General features: G+C 43.9%; 1 protein-coding gene across 8 annotated transcripts in view; it reads right to left on the bottom strand.

The window, feature by feature from the left end:
* LOC122544062 (uncharacterized) overlaps positions 1-20,343 on the bottom strand; it is a 54,409-nt gene extending 34,066 nt beyond the window's left edge. For 5 of the 8 annotated variants that reach the window (XR_015753888.1, XR_015753889.1, XR_015753887.1 and 2 more), the window contains exons 1-4: positions 20,309-20,343; positions 14,120-14,284; positions 10,254-10,340; positions 4,782-4,948 (exon numbers count right to left, since the gene is read on the bottom strand). Coding sequence is in view for 2 of the 8 variants with exons in the window: in XM_087981525.1 (XP_087837651.1) it covers positions 4,782-4,948; positions 10,254-10,263 (177 nt within the window). In the remaining 6 variants the exon portion in view is untranslated. Of the gene's footprint in view, positions 1-14; positions 1,769-1,794; positions 2,915-4,781; positions 4,949-10,253; positions 10,341-14,119; positions 14,285-15,380; positions 15,558-20,308 lie in introns of those variants that run through there. The other 3 variants (XM_087981526.1, XR_015753890.1, XR_015753886.1) reach the window with 3 other exon arrangements.
* Between the last annotated feature and the right edge of the window lie 1,419 nt (positions 20,344-21,762).

The following is a 21,762-nucleotide window of genomic DNA, read 5'->3' on the forward strand; positions in this document are numbered from 1 at the left end:
GATGAGACAAATATTGGACGGGTCATCAATAGTATCGAGAGCTACTGCAGACTGCAGCGCGACATAAACAGGATGCAGAGCTGGGCTGAGAAATGGTAGATGGAATTCAACCTGGATAAATACGAAGTGATGCATTTTGGAAGATCAAACACGAATGCGGAATATAGGATTAACGACAGGATCCTTGGCAGTGTGGAGGAACAGAGGGTGTGCAGGTACATATATCCCTCAAAGTTGCCTTCCAAGTGGATAGGGTTGTTAAGAAAACATATAATGTTTTGTATTTCATTAACGGGGGATGGAGGTTAAGAGACGTGAGGTTTTGCTGCAGCTCTACAAGTCCCTCGTAAGACCACACTTGGAAAATTGTGTCCAGTTGTAGTCGCCCTACTATAGCAACGATACAGAGGTTTCAGAGAGGGTGCAAAGAAGATTTACCAGGGTGCTCCCTGGACTGGAGGGCTTGCCTTATGAAGAAAGGTTGAATAAGCTCGGACTGTTATCTCGGGAGAGACGTAGGAAGAGAGGAGACCTGATCGAGGCATACAAGATGATGAGTGGAATAGATAGAGTCAACAGCCAGAGACTTTTCCCCAGGGCAGGATTGACTGGTACGAGGAGTCGTATTTTGAAGATGTTAGGAGGAAGGTATAAAGGAATCGTCAGAGGTAGGTCCTTTACGCAGAGAGTTGTGAATGCATGGAATGCCTTGCCAGCTACGGTGGTGGAAGCAGAGTCATTGCAGACATTTAACCGATTGCTGGACATGCACATGGATAGCAGTGAGTTGAGGGGTGCGTAGGTTAATTTATTATACTTGACATTAGGATTAAACCTCGGCACAACATCGTGGGCCAAAAAGCCTGTTCTCTGCTGTACTTTTCTATTTTCTCTGTTGTATATTTTATCATAAATTGATCGGAACAGTTGTATTCAGGAATTCTAGTATTGAACCGTCAGTATTGTTTAGCACGATGCACTTTATTCATGAAATATTAACAGATACATTGAAGAACTATTTGTGAGAGAAGGCAGAGAATGCTATCAACAAGTCACATTTCCCAATTTGAAATTTGCATTTTTTTGTTGACGCAATGTACAAGCAAAATTTCGACATTTCGTAAATTAGACAAGGAATTGTTCACTTTTCAAAACAAGCTATGAGGGGCTCAGTGATTGAACAGATCCTCAGTTAGTCATTACAAAGAACACTTCGACGTGTTTTGTGCCTTTACTAACGAAGCTGAAATGTGTTGCTGGAACAGCGCAGCAGGTCAGGCAGCATCCAGGGAACAGGAGAATCGACGTTTCGGGCATAAGCCCGAAACCAGTTTCTCTGTTCTGCTCACATTCTTTGTCGAATAATTGCATCTTCTCAAGTATACCAACTCATAGAACATCGAACATAGAAAAGCACAGCATATAACAGGCAGTTTGGCCCACGATATGGTGACGAGGATTAATCCAAGTGTAAAATAAAATAACTGAAACCCTCAATTCACTGCTATCCATGTGCACGTCCAGCAGTCGCATAAATGTCTCTAAAGGCTCGGCTTCCACCACCACCGCTGACAATGCATTCCATGCATTCACAACTCTCTCCATAAAGAACCTTCCTCTGACTTTCCCTCTGTACCTCTCGCCTAATCTTTTAAAACTATGACCCCCTCGTGCCAGTTAATCCTGCACTGGGGAAAAATCTCTGGCTAGTGACTCTATCTCGCTTTATCTTGTAAACCTCGATCAGGTCACTTCTCTTCCTTCTTCTCTGCAAAGAGAAAGGTCCAAGCTTAGTCAACCATATGCTTTCTTAATAACCCTATCCACCTGCGTGGCAACTTTGAGGGATATACGTACTTGAACACCAAAATCCCTCTGTTCCTCCACACTGCCAAGAATCCCGTATTTAATCATATATTCAACATTCGAGTTCGACCTTCCAAAGTACATTACTTCGCCTTTATCTAGGCTGATTTCCATCTGCCATTTCTCAGCCCAGCTCTGCATCCCATCTATATCGCGCTGCCGCCTGCAATAGCCATCGATGCTATCAATGGAACTTTAAACTTTTTTGTGACATGCAAATTTACTCCTCCTCAACCAACTCGTTTATAAAATCTACAAAGAGCAGAGGTCCAAGAACAGAGCCCTGCGGGATCCCACACATCAGTGACCGCCAAGCAGAATACACTACATCTATATTCACTCTCTGCCTTCTGTCAGCCAGCCAATTCTGAACCCAGATAGCCAAATCTCCCTGATTCCCATCTTTCCTGACTTTATGAATCAGCCTACCATGGAGAAGCTTATCAAATGCAATAGGGGAATGTAACTTTACAAATATAGACTGGGACTGCCATAGTATTACGGGTTTAGATGGAGAGGAATTTGTTAAGTGTGTACAAGACAATTTCTGATTCAGTATGTGAATGTACACTACTAGAGAAGGTGCAAACCTTGACCTACTCTTGGGAAATAAGACAGTAACAAAGAGGGGGAGCGGAGGTTGTGATCTATATGGTCTTCAGTAAGGCGTTCGACAAGGTTACCTGTGGGAGACTGAATAGCAAGGTTAGGTCTCAAAGTGATACAGGGAGAACTAGCCATTTGGAAACAGAACTGGCTCAAAGGTAGAAGACAGAGGGTGGTAAAGGACGGTTATTTTTCAGACTGGCGGCCTGTGACCAATGGAGTGTCACATGGATCAGTGGTAGGTCCTCGACTTTTTGTCATTTAAATAAATAATTTGGATGCAAGCATAAGAGGTACAGTTAGTATGTTTGCAGATGACACCAAAATTGGAGATGTAGTAGACAGCGAAGAGGGTTACCTCAGACCACAACAGGATCTTGATCAGATGGACCAATGGACCGAGAAGTGGCAGATGGAGTTCAATTCAGATAAATGCGAGGTGCTGCAATTTTGGAAAGCAAATCTTAGCAGGACTTATACACTTAATGGTAAGATGCTATGGAGTGTTGTTGAACACAGGGACCTTGGAGTGCTGGTTCATAGCTCCTTGAACGTTGATTCGCAGGTAGATAGGATAGTGAAGAAGGCGTTTGGTATGCTTTCGTTTATTGGTCGGAGTATTGAGTACAGGAGTTGGGAGTTCATGTTGTGGCTGTACAGGATATTGGTAAGGCCACTGTTGGAATATTGCATGCAATTCTGGTCTCCTTTCGGAAAGATATCAGAAAGTTATCAGAAACAACTTACAAGCATTTTGCCAGGATTTGAGCTATAGGGATAGGCTTAACAGGCTATGCCTGTTTTCCCTGGAGTGTCCGAGGCTGAGGGGTGACCTTATAGAGGTTTACAAAATTATGAGGGGCATGGATAGAGTAAATAGGCAAAGTCTTTTCCCTCGGGTCGCAGAGTCCAAAACTTAAGGCATAGTTTTAGGGTGAGAGGGGAAAGATATAAAAGTGACATACGGGGCAACATTCATCATTTTTGACCTGTCAATCTCCCTTCTGCACTGCTCTACCCCACTCCCCCGCAATGCATCCCTTGCCCTTAGTTTGGTCTCACTTTTACCACCTCACGTTCTACCTCCCTCTCACATTCCAGTCCTGTGACCAGTGATGTGATGCAAGGTTAAGTGCTCGGTCCACTGATTTTTGTCATCGATGTAAATGGTTTGGATGTGAACATAGAATGTATAATTAAGTGGATTGCAAATGATACCAAATTTGGAGGTCTAGTGGACAGCGAGGAATTTCAACGGGGCCTTGATCAGATGGGCCAACGGGCTGAGTACTGGCAGGCGGAATTTAATTTAGATGAATGTGAAGTGTTGAATTTTTGAAAGGCATAACAGGACAGGACATATACATTTAATAGTAAGCTCCTGGGGATTTTTGCCGAACAAAGAGACGTTGGAGTGCAGGTCATTATTTCCATGAAAGTGGAGTCGCAGCTAGACAGGGTAGTGAAGAAGCTGTTTGTATATTTACATTTATGGGTCAATCCATTATGTAAAGAAACCATAATATCTAGTTGCGTCTGTAAAGAAATTTGGTTTGACCACTTCTGGAATACTGTGTTTAATTCTGGTCTCCCCACTATAAGCAAAATGTTAAACTTGAAAGGTTTCAGAAAAGATTTACAAGGATTTTGCCAGGGTTGGAGTATTTGAACTATAGTGAGAGGTCGAATAGGCTGGGGCTATTTTCCCTGAACGTCGGAAGCTCAGGCGTGACCTTATAGAAGTTTATAAAATCATGAGGGGAGTGGACAGGGTGAAAAGCCATGGTCTTTTTCCTGCAGTGGGGGAATGCAAAACTAGAGGTTATAGGTTTCAGGTGAAATGGGAAAGTGTAGAAGAGACCTAACGGGCATTATTTTTCACGCAGAGGATGGTGTATGCCATGAGCTGCCAGAGGAAATGATGGAGGCTGGGACAATTGCAACATTTAATAGGCAATGGATATGAAGAGGAAGGGATTAGAGGGATATGGACTAAATGCTGGCCAATGGAAATGGATTAATTTAGGATATCAGGTCAGCATGGAAGAATTGTACCGACGGGTCTGTTTCCATATCACTTTCTGAAAGCTCTGAACTACTGGTGTTTTCCTTATTTCATGTCTGGGCTTGTTGTGGACGAACGGGCTGTGATTCATTAATAACGCCAATATTATTGTGGTGTGATGCTGTCAGGATACTGGAACAGCATGCTTCAGTCTTTTTCTTCTTCCAACATTTCTTTTGCTGACATTCAATAAATGCTATGATTTACATATATTTACAACCCATTTTGTGTCCCTCGCACTTACCAAATGTTCTTTTCCACTGAAAATCCTCTCACATGTTAACAATGAGCTGACTCCATCCACCCCTTCTTCAATCGCCTGTTCAAGTCTGTCCCCATAAAATGTCATCAGCTGGAACAGCTGGTCATTCCTATACTTGGTTAAGAACCCAGTCACTGTGGAGGTTGGATCTGTGAACACAAATAAATATAATACATTATCAACTTTCTCATCAGTGGCTTTAATTCCTTATACTGAGTAATTAAATATTTGGGTAAACCACATTACGAAGTACAGTCTTCAAAGCTGGACAATCTGCTTGTTCCTATTCTTCAAGATGGACCATATTTATCTTCATTTTACCTGGTAATGCCCCCTCTGATCACCTCACATTCTGCTAAATTTCAATAATTTCACCTTAAAATATAAATTCTGGAGTTCCTTACAAAGCATCCTCTTGGACCAATTCAGTCATTCCTGAACAGCTTTCAAAACCCATCAAGAAACATTATCTCCTTCCTTCCTTAGACAGACAATTTAAAAATAATTCTCTACTTTCCTTCGTTCAGAAGGACTGACTTTACTCGACCTTTAAAATGTCTGCCTAGATCACATTATTCACAACTTGGTCGCAAGTTTGAAAAGTGGATTGCAGAGAGACATAACTAGACAGGCTACCCTTGTGGTAAATCTCTCCTGTCATCATATTAACAGTGAAAGCGTCGAACCAAAGATGTATTGCGCCTACAGAGACGCTGAAAACAACTCTCCATCTCCAAGCACATGCTCAATGGATTTGGCCTGATAGCCAGAAACTCCTTCACTAACAAGAACAGCTTATCAATGAGCCCCCTCCCCACCATTATACTTTGATACATCAAGGAAATTCCCCACAGCTTGTTTGAACTTAAAATCACTCTCTATGGATAGAAGGGGAAGGAAATAAAGGGAATCAACTGGTCTTTTGTCCATCAGACCTTCTCATTCTGTAACTGTATACATGGTCTGTATTTAAACATAACCCCTGAAGACAACTTTGTGGTCTTGAACTCTCACTGTGTATTAACATTGAAATTCTTTTTTTTCGACTCAACTGAAATAGTAATCAGAATCTGTTTCCAGAGATTGAAACACTTCCTTACAGCTAAGACTTCACACCACCCAGAAGACCAAGTGCAGAAGGTACATGGGAATGTCATCGCCACGAGTTTCCCCGCCAAGTCACACACCTTCCAGACTTAGATACATATTGGCCTTCCTTCATCACAGGGTCAAAATCATGAAACTTCCAACCAAACAGTTTCATCGTCAGGAGTGAACTGCCAGTCAGATTGGCTGACCCTCTGCCCAATGATTCAAAGTCATTGTCGATGGTGGCTTGGTCCAGTCAATGGACCAATATAATGTCACTGGGCCCAAGCTAATATGCTGGGACACAGCAGCTGGGGGAATTTAATTTCAATTCATTAGTCAGAGCCAGAATTGAAACCTAGACCAGAAACGAACACTCACTGATGTAAAATCCCACCTCATTCACTAATATTGTTTAAGGACAGCTAAGACTTCCTTAACTGGTCTGATCTGCATGTGACTACACAACAGTAATATTTCAAATTCAAAATTCCCGCTGAATTGGCTAAGCAAGTCACTCAGTTCAAGGACAATTAGAGTGCGGCACGATGACTCAGCGGTTAGCACTGTTGGCTCACAGTACCAGGACCCAGGTTCAATTCCACCCTTGGGTAACTGTCTGCACATTTGGAGTTTGCACATTCTCCCAGTGTCTCCGTTGGTTTCTTCTGTGTGCTCTTGTTTCCTTGCACAATTCAAAGATGTGCAGGTCAGGTGAATTGGCCATGTTAAATTGCCCATAGTGTTCAGGGATGTGTAGGTTAGGTACATTAGTCAGGTTTAAGGTTTTCAAAGTTTGGGAGAAGATTTGTAGCTCGGGTGCTCGTTGTTGTGGTTCTGTTCGCCGAGCTGGGAATTTGTGTTGCAGACCCCTGTCTAGGTGACATCATCAGCGCTTCGGAGCCTCCTGTGAAGCGCTTCTGTGATGTTTCCTCCGGCATTTATAGTGCAACATGAGTTTGACTGGGACAACACTACTATTATAGGACAAGCCAAACAGAGAGCAGCCAGGGAATTCCTAGAAGCATGGCACTCATCCACTGATTCAATCAACAAGCACATCGAGCTGGACCCAATATACCGGCCACTGCAGCGGACAGCTGGAACTGACAACCGGAAGCAGCAGATACAAATCACTATAAATGCCGGAGGAAACATCAGAGAAGCGCTTCACAGGAGGCTCCCAAGAACTGAGGATGTCACCCAGACAGGGGACGAAACATCTGCAACACATTTTCCCAGCTCGGCGAAAACTACCACAACAGCTTTAGGTTTGAACAACAAGGTGGGGGAATGGGTCTGGGAGAGTTAGTCTTCAGAGGGTTGGTGTGGACTTGTTGGGCCAAATGGCCTGCTTCCACACTGTCAGGATTCTATGATTCTACAGATGGGCAACTAATGCCAATGATTCCCACACGCAATGAAAGTTTTTTTTAAAATTCACAGCGGTCCTTTCCATTCCCTCTGAACTCACTTCAAGTACCCGAGTCCATGAACACTTCCCTGCTGCTCAAGGCCTTAAACTACATTGATCTGCCTCATATTCCTCTCCTCAAACAGATCAGTGCAAAATAATCCAGAAATCATCAACCCTCAAGCCTAGTCCACTCCATGTGCTTAAGTAGAATGTTCCTTGTGGAACACAATGTTGTTCACTTTGGTACTAGGGAGGTGATGTACCCTTCATGACCTGGTCATAGCTGATGTCTTTCTTACACTCTTTATCTCCTGACTACAGAATCTCCAACTACTTTTTTTCCCCTTTTCCTTTGTCCCAAATGCCTTTCACTGCTGCCCCACACGGAGTGGCCTCCTTGATGTCTCACTGTTGTTCAAAAAGACCCTGCTCTGAATCACTATCTCCATCCACCTTCCAGTCCCAATACCAGGTACCAACTGGACACTTCCAGTACTCAGGAGCTCTGACTGTAACAGCTTTCAATACAGAGTCAGAGTCATACAGCGCAGATAAGGCCATAGACTCATTGTGTCTGTACTGACATAATTACCACTAAAAGTGCACTAATCCCAATTTCCTCCATTTGTCCCATATTCTTGAACGTTATGGTATTTCAAGTGCTTGTCCAAATATTTTTTAAAGATTATATCGATTCCAGCATCCATTACCTGTCCAGGCAGTACATTTCAGATTTCCACCACTCTCCGAGTGAAAAGGTTTTTTTTCTCAAATTCCCTCTGAATCTCCTGCCCCTGACCCAAAATTATGACCCCTTTCTGATTGAATCTTCAACCAGGGGAGCAGCTGCTCTATATTTACCCTGTCTGTACTCCTCATAATCTTATACACCTCAATCATTCCCCCCCCCCCCCCCCCGCCTCAGTCTTCGCTGCTCTAAAGAAAATAATCCAAGTCTGTAAAGAATGTCCTCCAGCTTAAATGCTCCATCCCAGTGAATCTCCTCTGTATCCCATCTAGCGCGATTACATCCTTCCTGTACTCCAGCTGGGCCCTAACCAACATCCTGTACAACACTACCATTACCCCCCTTGCTCTTATACTCTCTGCCAGAATTGATAAAAGCAAGTGTCTCATCTGCCTTCTTAACTGTCCTAATCACGCGCTCTGCTGGTTTCAGGGATCTGTGAATAATTACCCACAATCCCTCTGCTCCTCTCAGCTACCCAGTGTCCTGCCATTCATTAAACACTCTTTCATCTTGTTGTTTCTCCCAAAGTGCATCACCTCGCACTTAGAGTCATAGAGATGTACAGCATGGAAACAGACCCTATGGTCCATGCCGACCAGATATCCTAACATGCCAGCACACAGCCCATATTCCTCCAAACCCTTCCTATTCATTCATCCATCCAAATGCCCTTTAAATGTTGCAATTGTACCAGCCTCCACCATTTCCTCTGACAGTTCATTCCATACACGTACCGCCCTGTGTGTGAAAAAATTGCCCCTTAGGTCTCTTTTATATCTTTCCCCTCTCACCCTAAAACTATGCCCTCTAGTTCTGGACTCCCCCACCCCAGGGAAAAGACTTTGTCTATTCATCCTATCCATGCCCCTCATGATTTCGTAAACCTCTATAAGGTCACCCCTCAGCCTCTGACGCTCCAGGGAAAACGGCACCAGCGTATTCAACCTCTCCCTCCTGCTCAAATCCTCTAATCCTGGCAACATCCTTGTAAATCTTTTCTGAACCGTTTCAAGTTTCACAACATCTTTCTGATAGGAAGGAGACCAGAATTGCACGCAACATTCCAATAATGGCCTAACCAATGCCCTGTACAGCCGCAACATGACCTCCCAACTCCTGTACTCAATACTCTGACCAATAAAGGAAAGCATACCATAGGCCTTCTTCACTATCCTATCTACCTGTGACTCTACTTTCAAGGAGCTATGAACCTGCACTCCAAGGTCGCTTTGTTCAGCAACAATCCCTAGGACCTAACTTCTCAGAGATAGATGCCATCTGCCACAGCTCTGCCCATCTGACCAACCCATCTACATCTTCCTGCGACCATCTTGTTCACTATTAATCATCCCATCAATCTTGGTCTAATCCACAAACTTGTTTAACATTTCTCCACATTTTCATCTAAACCATTTATGTATATAACAAACAACAAGGTTCCCAGTACTGTTCCTTGTGGTACACTACTGGACACCATCCACTGCCATGATTGCCCTTTGTGTCCTATTACTAAGCGAGTTTCTGATCCATCTCGCCACGCTTCCTGAATCCCATGTGTTTTAACCTTCTCAATCAGTCTCCCTGTAGGACCCTGTCAACAACTTTGGGGAAATCCACATAAATTACATAACTGAAGTTCCCTCATCCACACACTTGATCATATTTTCCCAAAATTCTAATAAATTTGTTAGGCCTGACCTCCCTCTGCTAAAGCCAGGCTGACTATCCTAAGTTAATGCCTTTCCAAGTGGATATTAATTCTCTTCTTCAGTGATATGAAACTCAGCGGTCTGTAATTTCCTGGTTCACCTTTATCACCCTTCTTGAAAAGTGGACCACATTAGTTATCCTCCAGTCCTCTGGAACTGCCCCTGTAGCCAGAGAGGAAATACAAATTTGTGTCAGAGGCCCTGCAATTTCCTGCCTCACCTCCCACAGCTACAGATGTGTGTTTTTAAGGCAGACACAGCCTCCAATCCCTCTCATTTTCAATGTCAAACTGTGCAAGTTCCCCAGAATCCCTTTTCCTGAATTCCGTGCCTATGTTCTCCTTTTCCAGGGTGAGGACAAAAGGTGGTCACTTCACTTCCGCCTTTCTACACAGCTCATCTTGTTCCCTCTTCCTGCCTGAGCTGCAGGTTCTTGTGCAGGCTCAGGAGACCTTTTTTGTGCAGGTTACAGCAGCTTGTGAACCTACCTGGGTCCATTCGAACACTTTGGGAGATTTTGGACCTTCTTCCTTGTTTGATCCTTCAGCAATGCTGGTGACAATTGTTCCCGGATTCTGTAATAAATATATATCAATTGAAGGGGTAGACAGAGATTATTGCAGTGAGGAGAACATTGCCATGTTCAACAGGAAAGCATTCCCGCCTTTCATATATCAGCAAACTTATGACGAACTCTCGATCAGATTTTGTTTTGTTCATTCATAGGATGTGGGCTAGACCAGCCTTTACTACCCATCCCTAATTACCTAGATGGCAGTTAAGAGTCAACAACATTGCTGTAGGTCTGTAGTCACATATAAGCCTGTCTGGATAGGAGGGTAATTCCCTTACCTAAAGGAGATCAGTGAACCAGATGGGTCTTTCTGACAAACGATAATGTTTCATGGTCACCATTAAGGCTCAATTTCAGATTTTTTTGAATTCAAATACCACAAACTGCAATTGCTGGATCAAACCCAGATACCCTGACATTATCTGGGGTCTCGGGATTAATAGTCTAGTTATGATGCCACTTCCTTATCTGTGACAGTGACAGTTTCCTTGTGAAATCCTGTCAGACTCACTGATCTCCACAACCCAATTCCAGATGGCTCCCATCAACCCTGACTCAACACTGGCAGCATTCATTGGCAAACAGTGCAAGCTAAAGCCAGATTTCTTCCTGACACAGAATATTCTGCAGGCAATTCCAAAAACACTGCAACGTGGAGAATTGTTAACTAGGTCCGAGGTAGCTGAACACACCACACTCAATTACACAAAACAATGATGATAGATTCATTAAAAAACAAATTGGATGAATCACCAGGCATTGCCTTGGGCACTGGAAATGACAATCAGCTGCCCAGTCAACCCTGCACAGTCCTCTTCACTTAAAACTAGGAACTGACTTGTCTTCACTTTGGAGACACCCTCCATTATGCTGTGTGGCACTACAACCACACGAAGTAGGTTGAACTCAAAACAGATCCAGGAAGTGAAACTTGAGAACCATCCTTCCCGGGACCCCACACAGTCTGATCTCACTGGGATCCCCATCGTCCCCGGGGTCACACACTGACTGACCTCACTGGGATCTCCATCCTCCCCCGGGTCACACACTGTCTGATCTCATTGGTTACAAATCACACAACATCAGGTCACAGTGCAACAGATTAATCTGAAAGTACCAGCTTTTGGAGCTCGCAGGCTACCTGAAGGGGCAGAGCTCCAAAATCCCGTTGGACTATAAACTGGTGTCGCGTGATTTTTAGCTTTGTGCACCCCAGTCCGACCCCAGCTCCTTCTCATCATGATCCCATTGAGACCTTCACCCTCCTGAAAAGGGACGGTCGGTATTTTTCCTTCCAAACTGCAGTTGGCCTTCCCGGACCAGTCTGTGTTCAGAATACCATTACAGTATGACCACGTATCCTCACTATAATCATCCCGGAAACACTCTCCGACAGGACATTATTCTCATTTCTCTCCGTCTCCACAATCCACCCGGAAATCCCCCACCCACTACAGCTGACACCCGCTTCCGGGTCTGCGCACTAGCCTGCAATCCGTAGGTGGGACTTCCGTCAGGGCCTTTTCTGTTTGGCCCGTTGTTCCGCCAATTACTACGCTCTCACCAATAGGAGGTAGAGGCGGGCGTTTTCCGTGGAAGGCCCCGAGTTCCGATTATTTGATTGGTCATTAGTTGAAGGAGCGGGGCGGGGATTGGCTAACAATTTCTGACTTCCAACAGCTGCAGTTGTTCAGTTGTTTTTGTTGTGGGTTAATGGAGTTCAGAGTGAGGTAGAGAAAGAAACAGGAGAAAGTGATTGGCTTTGAAATTAGAAAGTGGGAGATGGAATCATAAAGTTTTGTTCCCAGCACAGATACACACCACCCTTCAAATCTCCTGCCCCTTGTTTTAAATCTCTTCTCATTACTGATACCACCCACCCACAAGGGAAAAGTTTCTTCCTTTCAACCCCATCTATACCCCTCATGATTTTGTAGACCACAATCTGGTTCTCTCGCTGCCTTTTCTGCTCAAAGAAAAACAACCCCAAACTATCGAGTCTCGCTTCAAAGTTGCAAGACTTTAGCCTCGGCAACATCCTGGTGAATCTCCTTCTGTACTCTCCAGTGCAATCCCATCCTCCCTATTGTGTGACGATCAATACTGCACACAGCATTCCAGCTGTGGCCTAGCTATTGTCTTATACAGTACTCTGAGCTCAAAAACTGCATGAATTTATGTAAAACTCTTATCTCACTTTTTAGATTAGAATCAATCTAAACATCATGGCATAGACAGAGAACACAGGGGGCCAACACCTTCAACATATTGTCTAGCTATCACCATTGTTAACAGCTAACCTGAGAATGCAACTTTAAAAAAGGTTTTGTGATTTACTAATGAAAGAAGTGAAACTATCACTGTATTCTAACAGATGAAAGGCTTAACAGACAATCAATTTTTCAATGTATAATTTCAGTTACATCACACTGTAAATTTTTGCTATAAATTCTGTGTTACGATCGAGCCCTCCACTATCACCTGATGAAGGAGCGTCGCTCCGAAAGCTGGTGTGCTTCCAATTAAACCTGCTGGACTATAACCTGTTGTTGTGTGATTTTTAACTTTGTACACCCCAGTCCAACACCGGCATCTCCAAATCTTGTTTAACCATGAGTAGTAAGCCCTGAATGACTGCCAGGATTTGGTTAACAAGCGGGAAGGAACGCTCTTGGTACAGAATTGTCACTTTCTGCAATAACATATATTACCATCTACATTTCTCATTCAATTCCATGACCATCTCCAATTTACCCACTATCACACCGAGACTGATTCAAACACACCCACCACTGATTAGGTGAAAGTAGGGGGAATATGAGGGAGTGCACAAACTCGGAGGGAACACCGATTCCTGTGGTACAAGATATTAAAATGGCTGAGAAAATGTCTATCCCAAGCAGTATATGCTTGTGCTGTAGTTTGTAAAACTCAATATCATTCTCCCTTTGTTATCTGACTCATGATGAAAGTACAGGTTTGTTGCTGGTCCTATTTCTGCACATGTACATTCTTTTGGGAAATAGGATGATTTTAACTGTTCAGCCAGTTCAAATGTATGAACTGAATTGCACCAGCAGCTTTATTTTACCTGTGAGCAATGCCTTTTTTAAGATAGCCAGTGATTTTTGCAAAAGTACTATTGACTGATCGAGTCACAGTCAATATTCCAATCAGTCCTTGCCAAACATTATCCGAAACTAAACTAATTCCACCTGTCTGCTCCTGGCCCATTTCCCTCCAAACCTTTTGTGGTCATGTACTTATCCCAATGCCTTATAAGATTCATCCCTGAAGCATTCAGAAAGTCTGACAGCAACTTAAACAGACTTTTCAAACCATTAATTTAAATACACCAGCATGCATCAGAAAAGTTAGGTCAAACATTAGCAAAAAGATTAATTTGGGGGAAAAAATTGGTAAAAAGAACCCACATGGGAAGGTCTGTCAAGTTTTCTGTTGTAAAATATTGAAAATTTTGTTAAAACCATGAAAGCTAACTTTTCCTTATATGTAATCGACTTAGGAGACAAGTGATTTCTTATCTGTGGTTCTGAAAGCTCTGAACTACTGTGTTTTTTCTTATTTCATGTCTGGGTTTGTTGTGGATGAAAGGATTGTGATTCATTAGTAATGCCAATATTATAGCAGCGGGAGGCTGTCAGGATAGTGGAACGTAACACTTCAGTCTTTTTCTTCTTCCAGCATTTCTTTTGCTGTTTTTCTATGAAGGTAATGATCTATATATATTTGGAATCTATCGTGTGTCCCTCCACTTACCGAACATCGTTTTCCGCTGAAAATCCTCTCATGTTAACAATGAGCTGACTCCATCCACCCCTTCTTCAATCACCTGTTTAAGTCTGTCCCCATAAAATTTCATCAGCTGGAACAGCTGGTCATTTCATTACTTTGTTAAGAAACCAGTGATTGTGGAGTCTGGATCTGTGAACAAAAATAAATATAACACACATTATCAACTTTCGAATCAGTGGCTATAATTCCTTATACTGAGTAACTAAACATATATGTGCGAACCACATGAGGAAGAACAGTCTTCAAACCGGTACAATCTGCCTGTTCCTACTCTTCAAAATTGATCATATTTACTAAACACAACTTATCTTCAGCTTACCTGGTACAGCCTCTTCTGATCACCACATTCACTGCCAAGTTTCAGTAATCTCACCTTGAAATATAAATTCTGGAGTTCCTTACAAAGCATCCTCTTAACCAATTCAGTCATTCCTAAATAGCTTTCAAAACCTGTCAAGAAATATATTGTCTTCTTCCTTCTTAGCCAGACATAATTTTTTAAATCTCTACTTTCATTTCATTTAGAAGGACTGACTTTGCTCAGCCTCTAAAATGTCTGCCACAGATCATGTGATTTACAACTTGGTTACAATTTCAAAAAGTGGATTGCAGAGACACATAACTAGACAGGCTACCCTTGTGGAATTTCTCTCCTGTCATCATATGAAGACAGTGAAAGCTTTTAACCAAAGATGTATTGTGTCTACAGAGACGCTGAAAACAACTCTCCATCTCCAAGCACATGCTCAATGGATTTGGCCTGAAAGCCAGAAACTCCTTCATTAACAAGAACAACTTATCAATGAGCCCCCTGCCCACCATTATCCTTTGATGGCCAGCATCAAGGAAATTCACCACAGCTTGTTCAAACTTAAATCAATGTTTATGGATAGAAGGGGAAGAAAATAAAGGGATTCAACTGGTCTCTCTCGCCCTCTCCCTTGTCCATTACACCTTCCCATTCTTTAACTGGATACATGGTTTGAATTTAAATATAACCCCTGAAAACAAGTTTGTGCTCCTGAACTCTCACTTAGGTGTGTATTAACACTGAAATTCTCTCTTTTTTTTTCACTCGACTGAAGTAGCAATCAGGGTCTGTTTCCAATGAATCCCATGGAGATCTAAACACTTCCTTACAGCTAATGCATCACACCACCCAGAAGACCATGCAGAAAGTACATGGGAATGTCATCGCCATGAGTTTCCCCACCAAGTCACACACCTTCCAGACTTGGCCATCCTTCATTGCAGGGTCAAAATCATCGAAATTCCAACCAGTTTCATCGCCAGTACTGAACTGCCGGTCAGATTGGCTGACCCTCTACCCACAGATTCAAAGTCATTGCTGATGGTGGCTTGATGTAGTCAATGGACCAATGTAATGTCACTGGGTACAAGCTAATATGTTGGGACACAGCAGCTGGAGGAATTTAAGTTCAATTCATTAGTCAGAGCCAGAATTGAAACCTAGACCAGAAACTATCACTCACTGTTGTAAAATACAACCTCATTCACTAATGGTGTTTAAAGACAGCTAAGACTTCCTTAACTGGTCTGGCCTGCGTGTGACTCCACAGCAACAGTAATATGTTTAAATTACAAATGCCCACTGAACTGGCTAATCAAGTCACTCAGTTCAAAGATAATTAGAGGGTTGCATGGTGGCTCAGTGGTTAGCACTGTTGCCTCACAACACCAGGGACCTGGGTTCGATTCCAGCCTTGGGCAACTGTCGGCATGGAGTTTGCACGTTCTCCCATGTGTGCGTGGGTTTCCTGCCACAATCCAAAGACGTGTCGGGTGGGTGAACTGGCCATGCTAAATTGCCCAAAGCATTCCGGAATGTGTAGGTTAGGTGCACTAGTCAGGTGTAAGTGTCAAGTAATAGGGTAGGGTATTGGGAGGGTTACTCTTCAGAGGAGAAAGTGAGGTCTGCAGATGCTGGAGATCAAAGTTGAAACTTTATTGCTGGAACAGCACAGCAGGTCAGGTAGCATCCAGGGAACAGGAGATTCGACGTTCCGGGCACAGGCCCTTCTTCAGGAATGAGCAGAGAGTGTTCAGCAGGAGAAGATAAAAGGTAGGGAGGAGGGACTTGGAGGAGGGGAGTTGGAAATGTGATAGGTGGAAAGAGGTCAAGGTGAGGGTGATAGGTCGGAGTAGGATGGAGGCGGAGAGGTCAAGAAGAAGACTGCAGGTCAGGAAGGCGGTGCCGGGCTGGAGGGATCCGGCTGAGACAAGGTGGGGGGAAGGGGGATGAAGAAACTGGTGAAGTCCAAGTTCATCCCCTGCGGTTGGAGGGTTCCCAGTCGGAAGATAAGACGCTCCTCCTCCGACCGTCGGGTTGTTGTGGTTTGGCGGTGGATGAGTCCAATGACCTGCATATCCTCGGTGGAGTGGGAGGGGGAGTTGAAATGCTGTGCCACAGGTTGGTTGGGTTGGTTCGTCCGGGTGGCCCAGAGGTGCTCTCTGAATCGCTCCGCAAGTAGGCGGCCTGTCTCCCCAATATAGAGGAGGCCACACCGGCTGCAGCGGATGCAGTAGATGATGTGGGTGGAGGTGCAGGTGAATCTGTGGCGGATATGGAAGTTTCCCTTGGGGCCTTGGAGAGAAGTGAGGGGGGAGGTGTGGGCGCAAGTGTTGCACCTCCTGCGGTTGCAAGGGAAGGTGCCGGGAGTGGTGGTTGGGTCGGTGGGGGGTGTGGATCTGACAAGGGAGTCGCGGAGGGAGTGGTCTCTACGGAAAGCTGATAGGGGAGGGGAGGGAAATATATCCTTGGTGCTGGGGTCTGTTTGGAGGTGGCGGAAGTGACGGCGGATGATGCGCTGTACATGGAGATTACTCTTCAGAGGGTCAGTGTGGACTTGTTGGGCCAAATGGCTGTTTCCATACTATTGGGATTCTATGATTCTAGAGATGGACAATAAATGTCAATGATACCAACACCCCATGGAAGGTTTTTAAAAATCACAGTGATTCTTGCCCTCCCCTCTCAACTCACTTCAAGTACCCGAGAACATGAACATTTCCCTCCTGCTCAAGGCCTTAACCTGCATTGATTTGCCTCATAATCCTTTCCATAAACAGACCAGTGTAAAATGATCCAGAAATATCAACCCTCAATCTTGTCAATTCCTACTTGTGCTGAATTAGAGTATTCCTTCTATAAACACAATGTTCTTCCCTTTGGTACTGCGGAGGTGCTTACCCTTCATGACCTGATCACAGCTCATGACTTTCTAACAGTCCTTCTAACTGCCCGACTACAAAATCTTCAACTTTTTTTTTCCTTTTCCTTTGTCCCACTTGCTTCTCACTGATGCCCCATGCGGGGTGGCCTCCTTCATGTCTCACTGTTGTTCAGGAAGACCCTGTTCTGAATCACTACCTCCATCCACTTTCCAATTCCCAATACCAGTAACCAACTGGACACTTCCAGTACGACCTGTGACTGTAACAGCTTTCAACGTAGAGTCAGAGTCATACAGCACAGAAAAGGTCTTGGGCTGTTGCGTCTGTACTGACATAACTACCACTAAAAGTACACTAATCCCAATTTCTTGCACTTGTCCCATATCCTTGATTGTTGTGATATTTCAAGTGCTCGCCCAATTTCTTTTTTAAAAAGGTTATAGGATTTCCAGCTTCTATTACCTGCCCAGACAGGATATTCCAGATTCCCATCACTGAGAGAAAAGGATTTTTTTTTCCTCAAATGCCCTCTGAATCTCCTGCCCTGACCCAAAACTATGACCCCCTTGTGATTGAACCTTCAACTCAGGGGAGCAGCTGCTCGATATTCACCCTGGCTATACTCCTCACCTTGTTGTTTCTTCCAAAGTGCATCTTATCAGGGATAAATCCATTCTGCCACTGCTCTGCCCATCTGACCAACACATCTCCATCTTCCTGCAACCATCTCCTTCACTGTTAAATATGCCATCAATCTTGGTCTTGTCTGCAAACTTGTTTAACATTTCCCCACATTTTCATTTAAAAGATTTATGTATATAACAAACAATAAGGGTCCCAGTACTGATCTTTGTGATACACTGCTGGACACCATGCTCCAGTCACGATTGCCCTTTGTGTCCTATTACTAAGCGAGTTTCTGATCCATCTCGCCACGTTTCCTGAATTCCATGTGCTTTAACTTTCTCAATCAATCAGTCTCCCTTGAAGGACCCTGTCAAAAATCTTTGTGCGAATCCACATAAACTACATCAACTGAACTTCACTCATCCACACACCTTTCAAGCATTATAACAAATCTGTTAGGCCTAACCTCCCTCTGATAAAGCCATCTTCAGTTAATGTATGCCTTTCCAAGTGGATATTAATTCTCTCCTTCAGTGATTAAAATACCTCGACGGTCTGTAATTTCCTTGTTCTTTTTTATCATCCTTCTTGGAAAATGCACCACATTAGCTATCCCCCAGTCCTCTGGCACCTCCCCGGTAAGGAATTAAAAATTCATGTCAGAGGGCCTGCAATTTCCTGCCTCGCCTGCCACAGCTACAGATTTGTCTGTTTTTAAGCCCACAGAGACTCCAGTCCCTCACATTTCCTATGTCAAACTATGCAAGTTCCTCATAGTACATTTTCCTGCATTCCATGCCAATGCTCTCCTTTTCCAGGGTGGTCACTCACTTCACCCTTTCTAGACAACTCATCTTGTTCCCTCTTCCTGCCTGAGCTGCAGGTTCTTGTGCAGGTTCAGGGGACCTTTTTAAGGTAAAAATGATGTGTTACAGCAGCTTGTGAACCCAACTGGGTCCATTCTAACACATTGGAACTTCTTCCCTGTTTGATCCTTCAGCATTGCCGGTGACAGGTATTCCCGGATTCTGTAATAAACATATATATCAACTGAAGGGGTAGACGGAGAATATTGCAGTGAGAAGAACAATGCTGTCTTAAATAATAAAGCATTCCCTCCTTTCCCATATCATCTCCATGATGAACTCTTTAGATCAGATTTTCTTTTGTATTCATTCACAGGTTGTGGGCATCATTGACTAGACCAGCATTTACTGCCTATTCCTAACTACCCAGATCGCATGTAAGAGTCAACCACATTGTTGTAGGTCTGGAGTCACGTATAAGCCTATCTGGGTAGGAGGGTAGTTCCTTTCCCTAAAGGAGATCAGTGAACCAGATAGGTCTTTCTGACAAAAGATAATGTTTCATGGTCACCGTTAAGACTCTGAATTTCAGATTTGTATTGAATTCAAATACGACAAACTGCAAGTGCAGGATTAAACCCAGATACCCAGACATTAGCTGGTGTCTCTGGATTAACAGTCTAGCGATAGTGCTACTTCCTTATCTGTGACAGTGACAGCAGCCTTGTGAAATCCTGTCAGTCCCACTGATCTCCATAACCCAATTCCATCAGTCCTGACTCAACACTGGCAGCATTCATTGGCAAACAGTGCAAGCTAAAGCCAGATTTCTTCCTGACACAGAATATTCTGCAGGCAATTCCAGAAGCACTGCAATGTGGAGAATTGTTAACTGGCTCTAAGGTGGCTGAACACACCAGTTACACAAAACAACCATGATAGATTCATTAAAAAAAACAAATTGGATGAATCACCAGACATTGTCATTTCTAGTGCCCAAGTCAATCCTGCACAGTCCTCTTCACGTATAGCTCAGAACTGACAAGTGGAAACAAAATCTTGTCTTCACTTTGGGGATACCCTCCATTCTGTCTGATTTCACTGGGAATCATAGTCCCCGGGGTCACACACTGTCTGATCTCATTGGTTACAAACCAGACAACACCAGGTTATAGTGCAACAGGTTAATCTGTCAGTACCAGCTTTCGGAGCTCACTAACTACCTGATGAAGGAGCAGCGAACCAAAAGCTTGTACTCGTAAATAAACCCTGTTGGACTATAAGCTGGTGTTGTGTGATTTTTTAACGTTGTCCTCCGCAGTCCAACCCCAGCTCCTTCTCACCATGACCCTATTGGGGCCTCCACCCTCCTGAAAAGGGACGGTCGGTACTTTTCCCTCCAAACTACAGTTGGATTTCCTGGACCAGTCTGTGTTTGTGACACCATTATAGTATGACCACTTATCCTCACTACAATCCTCCCGGAAACACTCTCAGAGAGAACATTATTAACCCCATTTCTCACCGTCCCCATGATCCACCCGGAAATCTCTCTCCCACTACAGCTCACGCCAGCTTCCGTATCTGCGCACGAGCCTACAGTGCATGAGCGGGACCTCAGTCAAGGCCTTCTCTGTTTGGTCCAAATTGTTGCCCATCACCATTCTCTAACCAATAGGAACTAGAGGCCGGAGCTCCCCGTGAACGTTCCTTGCGTTACCACGATCTGATTGGCCATTGTTGGAAGGACAGGGGCGGGGATTGGTTGGTCATTGGAATGCGGAAGGGAGGGGTAGATCACGGAACCAGAATCCGAGGGAGGTTTCCTGGATCCGAAACGTTTCATCTGATTCAGCCCAATCTGTAGCCTCATGATTTTGTAGACCACAATCTGGTCCTCTCGCTGTCTGTTCTCCTCGAAGGAAAACAACCCCAGACTATCTAGTCTCTCTTCAAAGCTGCAACACCCTGGTGAATCTCCTTTTGTCCCCGACAGTGCAATCGCATCCTTCCTATTGTGTGGCGACCAATGCTGCACACAGTACTCCAGCTGTGGCCGAGCCATTGTTTGATATAGTTGCCTAACCTCCTTGCTATTGTATTCAATGCCTAGTCTCAGAATGGTAAGTATCCCATATAGCTTCTTAACCACCTTGCCTACCTGCCCTCAAGGATATATGAACATGCGTACCAATGTCTCTCTGCTCCTCTGTGCTTCCTGAGGTCTTGCCATTCATTATGTACTTCCTTCCCTTGTTAGACCTCACAAAATGCACCCCCTCACATGTTTCAGGATGAAATTCCATTTGCACTGCTCTGTAGTCTAAGGCTTTTGTCACCGTTACTTACTACACAAATTGCCATATAGCCTGCAAGTTACTAATCAAACCAACATTTGTATCAAACTCATTAATGTACATAAAAATCAATTTGGGACTGGGGAAGCACAAGCAACTAGAATTACAGGAACACAGAAATGTTGGAACACACAAAAATTTGAAATCACTGGAAAATCTCAGCAGGTCTCATCCGTGGTGAGAAATCAGTGCTAATATTTCTGGTCCAGTGCCACTTGACTTTTAAAACAAGGATCCCTACTTCACAGGAATCAATCAAATGATTTTTCTCTGACCTATTTCCAATGCAAGTATATCATTTTAACAAAAGAAGCCAAAACTGCATGAATATAGGAGTTGGAAGGTCATGTTGCGGCTGTACAGGACATTGGTTCGGCTACTTTTGGAATACTAATTCAATTCTGGTTTCCCTGCTATAGGAAGGATGATGTGAAAGGGTTGAGATAAGATTTGCAAGGATGTTGCCAGGGTTGGACAGTTTGAACTTTAGGGAGAGGCTGACTATTTAGGCTAGGACTATTTTCCTTGGAGTGTCAGAGCAGAGAGGTGACCATATAGAGGTTCAAGAAATCATATGGGGGGATGGACAGGGTGCACAATCCAGGTGTTTTCCTGCATGGTT

Source organism: Chiloscyllium plagiosum, unplaced genomic scaffold (assembly GCF_037043375.1).
Source record: "Chiloscyllium plagiosum isolate Xiang-an unplaced genomic scaffold, Cpla_swu_hap1 HiC_scaffold_40, whole genome shotgun sequence".
Classification (NCBI taxonomy): Eukaryota; Metazoa; Chordata; class Chondrichthyes; order Orectolobiformes; family Hemiscylliidae; genus Chiloscyllium; species Chiloscyllium plagiosum.